Source organism: Theropithecus gelada, chromosome 3, assembly GCF_003255815.1.
Source record: "Theropithecus gelada isolate Dixy chromosome 3, Tgel_1.0, whole genome shotgun sequence".
In the NCBI taxonomy this organism is placed as follows: domain Eukaryota; kingdom Metazoa; phylum Chordata; class Mammalia; order Primates; family Cercopithecidae; genus Theropithecus; species Theropithecus gelada.
This window is the reverse complement of record NC_037670.1, coordinates 76,073,461-76,087,225: the sequence shown is the minus strand read 5'-3', so window position 1 is coordinate 76,087,225 and position 13,765 is coordinate 76,073,461. Positions and strand designations below refer to the sequence as shown.

General features: G+C 42.4%; 1 protein-coding gene across 6 annotated transcripts in view; it reads right to left on the bottom strand.

The window, feature by feature from the left end:
• Positions 1-1,404: 1,404 nt before the first annotated feature.
• Positions 1,405-13,765, bottom strand: part of ELMO1 (engulfment and cell motility 1) — a 584,323-nt gene continuing 571,962 nt past the window's right edge. For 5 of the 6 annotated variants that reach the window (XM_025378540.1, XM_025378539.1, XM_025378541.1 and 2 more), the window contains 2 exons: positions 9,904-9,981; positions 1,405-4,265 (listed from right to left, as the gene is read on the bottom strand). In XM_025378540.1, coding sequence (XP_025234325.1) covers positions 4,065-4,265; positions 9,904-9,981 — 279 coding nt within the window. In that variant the 3' untranslated portion in view covers positions 1,405-4,064. The remainder of the gene's footprint in view (positions 4,266-9,903; positions 9,982-13,765) is intronic. The other variant, XM_025378538.1, reaches the window with a different exon arrangement.

Sequence of the window (13,765 nt, the reverse complement as noted above, 5' to 3'; positions counted from 1 at the left end):
CTCAAACCACCGTGGATAACAGAGGAAAGGAAGGAAAGGGAAGGGACGGGGAGGGTAGGGGATTTCCTTTTTGAGCAGTGACAGTTTTCAGCCACCTCACGTATAATCCTCACAAGTAATAACATTTCCATTATAAATGAGTAACAGGCACATAGTAAATGACTTGCCTCAAATTATCTGTTTGGAGAAGTTCACCAAATGCACACTATCTCATTATTTCATCTCATTACTGTTCCTCCTCTCTTCCTGATTTTTGCTCACAGCCCTATCTCTTACCTATTCTAGGAGCTCAGGAGTCCTCTGCACTCTTCTGTCTCTCTCACCCCCATGCTAATGAGGTCTTCGCTTCTCTTTAATAACTTTACCCTCCTCCCCATTTCTATTGCTACTACCAAAGTCTAGGCTCAAATAATGCTGGCTTGGGATTATTTCAAAAATCTCCTTGCTAATATTTCTGCTTCCAGTTTTCTCCCACTTCAAGTTTGCCCGCACAAGGCTGTTTTGTATCTGCGATATTTCTGAATGGCAAATCTGACATCACACCTCTTAATGCACTCTCTTTTGCCCTCAAGTAAACATCCTTGCCAACTCTGTCAGGATTTTCAGGATTTGTGCTTTTCTTCCTCTGCAGTGTTATCACCCTTTGCTCTCTCATAAGCATCCTGCACAGCAACCACATTGAATGACCTACAGATTCTTGAGTTGTTCCAGATCAGCCTGCCTCCATGCTTTGTTCGCACTTTGCTCTACTTAGGTTTCTCTCTTACATGGTGAAAATCCCTTTTTCAAGATCTTACTCAAGTTTCTACTCCTCTCTTGCTTTCCCTTATACCATTTTGGAAAGTGTTGGTCACAACCTCCTTTCTACTATTCTACCTTGTACCTATTTATATAATGCTATTTACCACACTGTGCTGCAACTTGTTGGTTTTATATTTGACTAAGTTGCTTGTCATTTCCCTGACTTGATAAATTTTGTTCTCATTTTTACAAATGTTAATTTTACAAATTTTGTTCTTGTTGAGTCCTAGGGCCTATCTCTAAGCACACTTTTGATTATTGAATGGATATTTCATTCCCCTTAAAATGAAAGGTTTGTGTTAATTGTATTTTCATAACTAAAACAAAATGGATGAAAGGTATGCATGTCACTGGGGACACCCATTGCTTTGTTCACTGTAAAAGCAGGTGGACAGGACATGCTGTAGTTGATAACTGAAGGATGGCTTAGAATGGACTTGCAATTAGACTCAGGAAATATTCAGCCTTGCACTTTTTCTTTTGCAATTACTATTAGCTTTCCCTGCCCTTAAATGTTGTCACAGAGGTTTGAGAGGCCAATTCATTCTCCTTCCTCCTATGTGTTCTGAACAAGAATAAGATAGGAATTTAAACATCAGCAGATTCAAATTATCAGTTTTATTTTGAGCAAGGCGAATGGGAGAACGCAACTTGGACTTCATGACATCAGTCTTCCTACTTTACTTCTGCCTTGGATTTGGCTGAATTGCCCAGGCTTAGGAAACTGCAGGCAACAGGAGATGAGTTGGAGGCGGTAGGCTTATTGCATGGGAAAAAAGCCTTGGGCAGCCTGGAGAGAGAAGGTGAGGTGGCCAAATATGGGCAACAATCCTTCCCCACATGGTCACAAAATGAAGGGAAACAGATGGCATACTCTTCAGATCTCACAGGTCCAAAGGATGGTCTAGGGAGGAGCTGGAGAACGCTGCCTTTTATAGTCCTGAAAAGGTTTCTTTCTATTAAATGCACCAAAGCCGGAGTGCCAGAAGAGAGAGGGGCTGGATCTTCCCAGCCAAGGTCACAGGACAGATACATTTCTTAAACCCAGAGTCTCAGGACCTCAGAGATCCTGGTCCAGAAAATTCCCTTTTTCATGGATTGGATCTTGTAACCCGTAAGTAAAAAATAATATGACTTTGTTTGCTTTCTTTGACCTAACAGTTACTGTTTTATCATGATGATGGGTAGATTAATAAATGCTCTTGACAGCAAGTACATGTTAATAACATCAAAGCTTAATGATCAACGAATTAACAGCTCAACACTCAGGTGTGAGTGCTCTGATGGGAAGAAGGAACTCCTGTGAATGGCTTTGGATTGCAAAGGACTTTTTTTCCTGCAATGCATGCAGTGCTCTGGACCATATCATCTCAACCCAGGTCAATCTGTAATTGCACATCCTGTTGACGGTAAAGAGCAATGACCTGGATGCTTCCACAGCTTGTGCTGTGAGGCCAGAGTGGCTTGTGCTGCACCACGCTTAATACTGCACCTTGGACCCTTCTGACATCCCTCCCAGGGCTGGAAGTTTACAATCCTGATAATGCCTCCAGTGGAAATGACCTAAGAAACATCCTTTGCTGGGCTCTGACCCATAATTAATCCACAGTTAGATTTATTTAGTTCTGGCTTAATTTATTTCAGGTCTGTGGGTTTGCATTCTTTTCACTGCTAAATGTACTTCCTCAAAGTTGTGATGTGTTTAATTTGACCCACTCTATAAATTATATCATGGTAAGAAAGAAAAAGATGAGAAAGTCATGGTCAAGAGACAACAATGTAAAAGGGATAGATATTTTCACACAGTGGGTCTGATTTTCTCAGTGAGTAGAGATGGTCTTCTTAGAAGTAACATTCTCCACTGATGCTCCGAGCCTATGGTGACCTAGTAAAGGTGGAGGGTTTCCCACAGCAGTATTTTTCAAACCAATGTACATACACATCACCCAATTCAGCAGGTCTGGGGCAGAGCTGAAGAGCTGGCATCTCCAACAAGCTCCTAGGTGATGCTGATGACTTAGTAGCAAGAACCTAAGTTACTAAATCAAAACACCAGCTCCCCAAATCATCACAATCCATTTTATTCCACAGCATGTTTAAGGGAATGTTATTTTCAGGAAGATGTTTGGGATTAAAATAATTAAAAAAAAAACTGGAAATTCACACATTTATGTATCTCTTCTTTTCATTAAATATATATCTGTTTGGCAAAAAATGTTAGACTCTTTTGTACAAAAACAAAGCCAAAAAAAAAAAGAAAAAAAAACACTAACCCAAAACTCTTGCAAATTGTAAATACCAGTAATAATTACAATGATGTAAACTTGGATGTCTGACAGTTTGACCATCCTGTGGAACTCATGTTGCAGCAGGACCTCCCAGGAGAAGGTAACACCAAACCCTTGGATAGCAACAGCCTGTCCTAGAGGCATTTAGGTTTAGTCTATTAGAGATGGAGCGAGACTACTGATTTCACCATTTGTGCTTTCAGCTAAAAGGCTGGGAGTGTGGGTGGAAATGAAGAAGGCAGTTCTGGCCTGGGGCAGGGAGAGGAAACCCCAGACTAGCTGGTGAGGAGGGAAGATTTGTCACGATCACAGTGCAGACGCAAAGTGGGCGTGGGACCTGTGGACTGTTCGGGAAACTGATGCTAGGGAGGATCACGAGGAGGCTGCGGCTGCTGCTCTTGGGACCAAAGAGGAACAGAGCAAGGCAAAAGCAGGGAGGGAGGTGGGAGGAGATTTGAGCACAGATCTCAATTCAAGTGGAACTGGTGGTACGAGATGATTCTAGAGAGAGGGGAAAGGAGGATGTGGGGTTTGGTCTTCTTACCAAATAGCTGGGCCATCTCCTCCAGACAGGGGCCGTGGGGCACTCCCCTTGGTCTGGTGGGCAAGTTTTGGGGCAGTCTGGGGCTGCTGGCTTTCCTGCCACGGGGAAGGAAGGGCATGCCTGCGGGGGGCTAGGATGGAAGGGCCCTTTGGCCTTCTTACTAGCAGTAGGCTTTGCTCTTGTCCCACCGGTGGACTGCAGCCATGGGAAGTGACCTGAAGCAGTGGAGCCGAGGAACAGAATCAGGGTGGTGAGCAAGATGCCAGCTAGGGGCTGAAAGTTGCTGGGGTTAGAGGTGATGCTGAAGGGAGTGTGGACCCACAGCTTCCCTTTACCAAAGGAGGGTTCCAAGGCGTGGGCATGTTTTCATTCCTCTCTCCTGTTAGCTAGGTGTTCCAGTTTTGGAAGGGGTGTGTCTGGGCCCGGCCACTTCAGTTACAGTCATAGACGAAGTCATAGTTGCTGGGCTCCTTGGGAATCGGCGGAGGTGCATCAGGGATCTGGATGTTTTCCAGGTCCAGTAGGCGGAGCTTGATTTCCATGCTGAGCAGGGTGTCCAGGTCATTCCGCGTCAGGTCGCTCATCATGTCCTTCCCGAGTAGTGCATTCAGTCCATCCGTCCAGATACAGTACTGGCAGGAAGGGAGGCAACAGCGATCATTACTCGTGGCAATTGCAGAAGTATTAATAGTAAAAATAGCTAACAGTGAATACTCATCACTCAGTAGGCTCTGCGCTAAGTGCTCTGCCTACTTCGTCATTTCATATTCACAACATCTCAATATAAAGTCGATACTTCTGTTATCATCTCTGTTTGATAGGTGAAGGAACTGAGGTACGGAGAAGTTAAGTGACTCAGTATTACATAGACTGGGTGGGATTTGAACCCAAGCAATCTGACTCCAGTGCCTGTGCTCTTCTCTGCAAAGAATGGCTCTCCGTAACAGCTGAGGATTGGAGTTCTCCATGACTTGCAATGTAACACCTATGTGGTAGTCTATGACTTTTAGGTATTGGTGGAATCTACCAGTCCTGGACTCAACATCAGGTGAAGCTGGCTTCTTTCTGACTCCAGTCATGGCTCCTAGTCTAGTAGCTCATCTCGGCCTGTCTTGTCTGATTCCTAGCATTCACAATGACAGCCCTGTCCCACCCTGGAGCCAATGGCCAACAGTAGTCCCACCTTGGTGTTTCTCAGCTAAAGGGCTAGGAAATAGCCTTCTGCTGCCCAGTGTCTGGCAGCCAAAATGGTTAAAATTATTGGGCAATCTTAATGGGAAGAGGGTTGGCTGCCTGTCTGGGGACCTCTTTAGCCTTTGTCTCCAGTTCCTAAGGTTTCTTTTCACCAGGTCTCTGGGGCCTGATCCCTGGGGACATTATCTGTTTTGGAAAGACCTTCAGAGTCCCCAACTAAGAGTCTGATTCTTCTCCTCTCATAGCCTTTTGTCTCTCCAGGAGACTATGATCTCTCTGAGGGAGAAGGAGGAACTGTGCCTTGTCTGAGGACCTGCTTTTCTCTTGTTAGCTTCCCTCCCAGAGGCTGGAGTTCTGTACTGACCTGGACAGAGAACCATGACACCTGGTGAAAGAGGCACCCCTGCTGCATCACAGAAAGCTGCTTGGTGTTCTGGATGCTGGGCTCCACTCACACACTGGAGTTAGGTTTCTAACAGTCCTGTATAGGATTCTATAACAGCAATTGTTCTCCTATTTTGTTCAAGTGATCTTCCTTCTACCATGCACTTCAGATTCCCAACTTTTCTGCCTCACTAGGTCAAGTGGCAATTCCAGACCCTCCTTAACCTACTTTGGCACTGTGGTTATCTGGACTGTATTCCATGGTAGCAGATCTCAACATAAAAGTACCCAAAGTATACAGAAAAACACTATATAAATCTCCAGTCACTATCCATGATGTGACTCCATTTCTATCCATGATGTGATAGAAATCTTCCATGATGCACATCGGTGGTCCTACTTTTTAAGCTGAGGAGGTGCACAATGGGTGTATTCTGAGATTCGTGTTTGAGGAGGGCAGCGTTGATTTGGAGGGCTTTCGTTCTACCGTGGTTAGGTGATCTCAGCCAAAGCATTTAACCCATCGAAACATCAATTTCGTGTTAAGGGATTTCTGGAAGAATTAGTGTCCTCATGATCTGATACTGAACATGTCTAACCGTCCATTTCTGCAGTGCGTTTCTTTTTAGAAACAACAGGCACAGAAAATTTTATTTGAAAGTACATCGACCAATAAATAAAAACCCTGTAGTATTGATACTGAATTTGAGTTGGAACTATCAGTATCAATTCATTATGTAGTTTATCTTAAAAAAAAAAAAAACCCTCCTAGCTCTGTCCCCAAAAAGGGCTAAAAAATAAAATAATGACCAACCAAGAACCATTGCACCATGGTGTGCAATGACCATAAACATACCTCATGCTTAGATTCTGGTCACTAAATACCATTTCCCACTACAAGTAATAAAGGCTCCACAGAGAAAAGGCAGGAAACAAAGATAAACCTGGAGCACCCCATCATACCAGAATGCCAGAAAGTTGTCAAAGACATAAGGGGTCCTCCCAACAGGACTCAGATGCCAACCCAATGGTGTTCCTATTTATTCCAGACCAGATAACTTAGAAACTAATAATGACAGTAACTGCAACATATTGAGACATAATTCTGTTTAAATGCATGATTTCCTACTCAACTCCTGCCCCCAAATGCCTCATTGTTCTTCTTTGAAAGACACTATTTTGAAAACTGGTAAAGAGAATCAAGTATTTATCCTGCCTACCATATGTAAATTGTATAACTTTAGGATAACCAAATAGTTGATGAGGCCAGTTTCTCTCTATCCCTTTAATAAATAAAGAAGGAATTATAAAATTAGGATATCAACCTTTTGCAACCTCTAATGGTTCCAAGGATCCAGACAACAATCATCAGTGCCTGCTAACATCCAAGAAAGGGGAGCAAGAAATCACCATGAAAGTACAAACACCACTGCTACTGCTTAGAAAGGGAGCCTGAATTTGATTAATCCTTTAACTACAATTCATAGGACATACAGGGGACAGATGAATATATGAATTATACTGCAGGTTGTGGTGAGAACAATAATACCCGCCTTCCAAAGATACCCGCATTCTACTCCCTGGATCCTGAGAATATGTCAGGTTCTGTGGAAAAGGGACTTAAGGTTGCTATCCGCTGACCTTAAAATAGAGAGATGATCTTGGATTATCCAAGCAGGCCCAATGTAATCCCAGAGGTCCTTAAAAGTGAGAGAAGGAAACAGAAGAAGAGTCAGAGTCAGAGAAGTGAGAGGTAGAGGGAGATCTGACTATGGAAGAGGAGGCTGAAGTGATGTGATGAAAAGGCTCAACCGGCCATTGCAATGGATGGAGGCCAAAGAGTGCAGGTGGACTCTTGAGTGAAAAAGACAAGGGAAAATTCTTCCCTAGAGCCTCCAGAAAGGAACACAGCCCTGCTGACACCTTGATTTTAGCCCAGGATACTCACATTTGACTTTTGAAGTCCAGAATTGGAAGATAATAAATTTGTGTTCTTTAACACTAAATTTGTGGCAGTTTGTTACAACAGCAACAGTAAGCTAATACATAAACTTATAATCAGCACAGTCTAGACTATTAACATTACAGGTTTAATGACCTGCTTTTTCCAATAAATAAATTTCAAGGAAAAAAGGCACATGCTCATGATTGTGAGAGACAGAGAAAGAGAAATCTGTAGATTCAGAGAAACCTAAGAAACATGTCAACCAACTGCTACGCATGGATCTTATTTGCATTCTGACTTGAACAAAGTATGAAAGAAAAAAACACACAAATGAGACCATTAGAGAAATCTGAAAATTGACGGCACATAGTTTAATAAATAAATACCACATTATTAATTTATTTGTGATCAGGGTATTGCAGTTACAGATTTTAAATTGAGTCTTTATTATTGGGAGACGCATACAGGAATATTTATACATAAAGTGATACCCAGATTTGCTTCAAAATAATCATGGGTGATGGTGGAAGAATAGATGGGAGCACAGATGAACCAGATTGGCCATGAGTTGGTGACTGCAGAAGCTGAGTGATGGGCCTGACAGGAATGTGCGAGCTCAGTGCCTGCTCCTTCTCTTCCTAGCTCCACAGTGTAGGGGTTAAGTGAGGGGCTTCTGGAGCAAGGCTGCCGGTGTTTAAATCCCAGCTCCGTCTCTTACTACTTGTGTGACCCTGAACACGTTTCTGAAACTCTCTTGCTTCATTTCCCTCTTTTAGTAAATGGGGATTCTTTCAGAGTTATATGAGGGTTAACTGAGGTGAAATATACATATAAAGCATTAATGGTGCCTGGCAGAGAGTAAGCCAGGGTCGTTATACTTACAGTTGACCCTTGAACAACATGGGTTTTAACTGTGTGGGTCACTTATACATGGATTTTTTTTTTTCCAATAAAACTTACACCAAGTGTGCCTGTCCCTCCTGCTTCCCCTTCCACCTCTTCCACCTCTCTAGCCTCTGCCACCCCTGAGACCTCAAGACCAACCTGTCCTCTTCCTTCTCCTCATCCTACTCAATGTGAAGACAATAAGGATGAAGACCTTTATGATGATTCTCTTCCACTTAATGAATAGTAAACATATTTTCTCTTCCTTATGATTTTCTTAACATTTTCTTTTCCCTAGCTTACCTTATGGTAAGAATACAGTATATAATACACATAACATACAAAATGTGTGTGAATCAACTGCTTATGCTATGGGGAAGTCTTCTTTCTGGTCAACAGTAGGCTATCAACAGTTACGTTTTTGGGGAGTCAAAAGTTATGGGCAGATTTTCAACTGTGTGGGGGGTCGGTGCCCATAACCCCCATGCTGTTCAAGGGCAACTGTATTAACCTTTCTATTGTTGAGGTATTCAGTTCTGGGAGGTCTCTCCCTGCTCATTTGATAAATGAGAATGTCTGTAATAGAACTTTCTATTGTATGTTGTAATTATGGAAATAAAATGAGGTAATAGAGAGGAAAGTGGTCTGAAGTAATTAAAAGTGTTCACAAGCATATGGCATTTTTCTCTTCATTGTATCTATAAGAAGTGGCAGATATGAATAAAAATCTGGCAGTCCCAGAGCATTTATCTTGATCTGGAATTAATGTACACTGGGGAAAACAGCCTCGCATAGATTTAAATAACATCCAAAGTTCTACTATTTTAAGTAGTTTTGTATACAGCTCTATACATCTTGAATATGGTGGCCTGTGTAGAACCACAATTTTATTTAAAAACAGAAACAGTAGGACACAGTATCTATTTTCAGAAAGATGAAGACAAAGTCTTACCCTTCAGCAAACTAAATGTCAAGTGACACAGAATTATATTTAAGCACCATTCTAAATGCAGGATTTGTGTCTAATCTTTCCTCTCTCTTTGGGATATACAATTTTATTCCAAAGCTTCAAACCAGTGAAAACCAGATACTGAATAACTTCTAAATGAGCTAAATGTCCTAGGGGAAATGGGGAACAAAAATCAGATTCTATTAAAATGTTCTCTTCCTTTCTAAAAGCTGTTTATGCAACCACATGCAAAACAAAAATTTGAATGGTATCATCTAAAAATAAAAGTTTCAAGCATGATGTTGGGTTCCAGTTTATAAAAGAAAGTTAAATCAGCCATAACTGCCACTTTATCTTACAAATGCATTTTCCTAGATTTATGCTAAATATTTTAAATATAGCTGACAGCGTGCTGCAAGAAGAGAAACAAATTATACATATAACAAGATGTCAGAAAGGAATAAAAGCATCTCGAAAATAAAATCCCAACAGCAGAGACAGCCCTAAACCTCTTAAAATAGCTTAAAGAAATTTGGTAGAAAACCTACTTCCTCAGATGTTTTAAAGAAGAGAGACCAGTTTATCTTGGGAAAATCCAGACCAAAAACGAAAAATTCAATGAAAACCAAAGCTGTAACCAGGGCCGCTTCTTTCTCTGGATTAACAACTATGCCTTTGCTGCATTTGAGGCCTTTTACATCCTTTTTCTTTACCAGGCTACTAAGAAGTTGAATCTGTTGCAAGGGGCAGTTTATCAAGAGGTTTCTATTCTACTCCAAGTCAGCAAGATGCCCCTTGGTGCGTCATTTTTTTAGGCAGGTCTATTTTTCTTAAGCGAAATTTCTTTCTTTCTAATATTTTTCTTGAGAAAAGATTACATTCTCTCATAAATTATCCCCCCTGAGACCCTTACCTCATGCTTGTCAGGAGCGATGAAGTTCAGTTGGCAGTTTGAGTCATACAAGATGGAGAAAGCGAGTTCAAGCACCTCCTACAAGAGATGAGAGAAAACAGCACCTTAAGGAAAATTGGCACATTTCATTTTGCTGTTGCAAATGGCTGCACATTGACCTTGGAATAGGGCCAGCTTGTCTAGACAAGCAGAGCTGCAATGAGGCTGATGGAAGGAGGAAGCATGTTCTTCAAGGTTCACGGCATGATTCCTTCTCTCCATTCAGGGCGGTCTGTGTACCATCTCATTTAATTCACATGCAGCCCATGTAGCAAGTGTTTTCATCCCCTTTATGAGGTGGGGCTTAGAGAGGTTCAATGAGTGTCCAAGGTGACAGCCCCCGCCTCCGCCACCAAAACCGTGTTATTCTCCTTTCTTCGCATCTCCCTTCCAGAGAGGCCACAAAAAAACAGTAAACTCCCAATCAACAGCATTAAGGACTGTCCTTCCTTCTATCATCCTAAGACAGAGAGACAGGCCCACCGAGGTATGAATTCACTAAAATGTGGACGCTACGCCAGCTGTAAGGAGGCTTTTAGGTGAACCCATTATCTTTACATCTGTCATTTGACCTCTGAGCTACTGTACAGTCAAGGCTACACAAAGCTTAGGTTTTACCCAGCAGAGACTCCAAGGTATGATCGAGAAGCATGGTCTCACTCATTGGTGATCACTTACGGAGTACACACAATTAGCCAGGCCCCAAAGGTCCAGGGACCAAGTGACATTTTCATTTCATTGCAGATGAATGACCAATGGCCAAAGCACTCAGTGTCATGTCTAATATGTACATTAAACCACACTTCTCAGACTGTACATGCTGTACCAATACTGGGTAGGACAATCATTCTAGTGGTCTGAGTGGTCAGCAGAAGATGAGAATCATCAGCTCATCTCAGCATCCTGAGGACTCCTAGTCTGGAGGGGAAGGGCCAAGTGTATCCAAACCAATGCTCTACACTGTTCCAGCATGGAGGTTCTAGTATGCCTTCCTTCTCTGTGCTTCTATTAGGCACCAGGGATGACCATCCTTCTCCCCTCCTGTGATCTGCGAGCCATATTGCTCAGTAATTGCCCACAAAGCATTCTTTCTTAGGGAGCCAGATCTCTTCACATCATTCTCTACCTTGAGATCTGTTAGAGAGTTTGTCTTTCACCTGTGACTCACAGCAAAAATGCTCCAGAAAGATAAAAGGCAAAAAGATGAGGTCAGTGCCTACAGATTTCAGAATTTCAGACGGATTAAAGAATTATTCCAAAGTGGCTGCATCCCTCTCCCGACACAGTCCATCATCTAACTATTTCTGGCTCTCGTGGAGTTCTCAGTGTCTGGTTCACCTCCAGCTGTCCCTCAATGAGAGGTGGCAGGACTTGTTCTGAGGATAGACCTACCAGCATCTCACATTCAAAAGGTCTCCTCACCTTGACAGAAATAGAAACAAGGGAAGGAGAGAATGCTGAGTCGTGGAATGGGAGCTATTCTGCAAAAATGCTCTCCTCATTTTCTATTCTTCTTCTTTAGGCCCTGACTCAGGCCTACCCAGTAAAGACAATAATGTAAAAAGGAAGTTTGCTGAAACAAGCAAACAAAAACAATTTGCCATTAAGTACAGCATCTGTTTCCATAACCATCTCTCTTGGGACTTTTAATTTATAAATTAAAAGAGTCACAGACTTACTATTAGTACTATAAATTCATATCATCCTTTAAAAAAATCAGTATGAAAATCATATCAAGAACCAGAGATGCTATGCCTGAGATAATTTCAAAAGAAAAATTCAAAAGAAAGCAAAAGCCAAATATTATTATTTGAAAGAACATTATGAGAAACTAACCTCTCCCTCTTTTGGGTAATAAAGATATCATAAATTAGCCACCAAGGGAAATATGTTTGGCCAATCATTCAGTAAGATAATTATGGGGAGCCGAAGTTAAGTGGAGAAAAGCATGAGACATGAACACCGTGTATACACTGATCACAATTATGAATAATTCCTACTTATGGACAGAGACTGGAAAGAAATATGGGAAATGAAAATAATTATGGTAAGGTGACAGGTCATAGGTCATTATCTCTTCTTACAACTGTTTTTTCAATAAAATGCTATGCTATAATTTCAAAAATTCATAAAAATTGTTCTCAGATTTGGCATGTTCATTAAAATGACAATTTCTTCACTAATCTTGGAGTCATTTATTAGGCAAACTCTCTGACTCATACTTGAGAGATTGGAGAAAAAGGAGGGAGTGAACTTTGCTTCTGAACAACCAGTCAGGATATTACAGGGGGCCCTCAGAGGTAAACAGGAAAAGGTAAAGTTCATCCAGGCCCCTTTGGGCTGACCCTGGGTGACAAGTGCCTGACTGCTCAGGGAGATCACGTGGCCGATCACCCCTGGCTGACAAGAGCCGGTGTGAATAGCACCACAGCCCAGATGTGTTCCCGACAGGATGCTGAAGTCACTCGAGACCGGAGTGTCAGCGTGGTTACTACTGTGATACTTTCTCTTCTGCAGGGAGATGGAGAAGGAAGGAAAAGGATGCGAACTTTGGGCTTTGCCCTTCTATGACATATACCACTCACGACGTGAATGATCAGAACTGTCATGACCTAGATTCCTGATAAACACAGGCAAGAAATGGGAAATTCGTGAGAATGTCAATTCCCACTTTAATTTCACCAAAGCTGCCTGGGAGGGGGTGGGAGGAATTAATTCTCTGAGCTGCATGTCTGTGTTAAAGGGTGCTATCGCTTATAATGGGTTTTATTGATGTCTCTGGCTTGCTGTTGTTGAGTCATTGGTGAAGGTCAGCTCTTCAGCACTTGGAGCAGGGAGGCTGCAGAGCTGGGAGCAATGGCACCTCTCAGGCTAACACTCCAGAAGCTGCCACCTGTCCACACCGTCCATGAGGGAGAAGGTGCCAGGTGGTGAGGGAGTAGACTGTCACTGATCTGTGTCCCCCTCAGGGCCTACTTGCCTCCACACACCACAACACTCACTTAGACATTGAATGCTCAGAGGCTTTGTTGCTCATGACTGAAGCTCTTTTATTCCTCTGGTTTTAATGCAGTGAAAAATTACATCTAGAAGCAGCTTCTCTCCATTCTCTGCTGCACTGATGCCTGCTTGCCACCTTGTCATGTGGAGGAAGCCTGAGTTCTAGGGAAAGTGGAGGCAGAGGAAACCGAACATCCTTTCATGCCCTGAGGCCCCTGACCTTTGTACTCAACACTCTGGCCCTGGGACAGATGACAAGGCACACTGTGTCAGCGGATGCTCAGGAAAATGGTTCCTGGGTTTGAGGACTGCCATCTTCCATGGGTCAAATGAGGAACTGACTGATGACAAGAGTAGAGTTCTATGCAACACATTTTCAGTGTGCAGTGTTGGCTGTCAATCCTTATGTTGTTGGAGGGTAACGCACCACATTTGGCCATTTTGCTAGCATTCACTTAACTATGCTGGTTCTCTATTTATCCAGGTCATCATGAGGGCAAAACCTTTTGATAAAAGACACAGGATATAACTTGGCATGTGTGTGGGTGTTAAATTATGGTCACAGAAATAGCAGTAGATTTCAGAGCTATAGTGTATTACTGCCCAGATATCTATGAATTTGAGTTTCTATTTTAGAAGGCAAAAACCAATCATTCATGTCATCCACTCACTCATGTAGTACACAACAGAGATTACCTTCCTCAGGTAGTTATAACTCTCCAGCCCCCATCTATCTTAGCAGCGTAACTGGCCAAGAGTTCTCCAACTCACATTCTTCTCCTCATCCCCATCCATCCTATACTCCGAATTCAGTGTTTCCCAA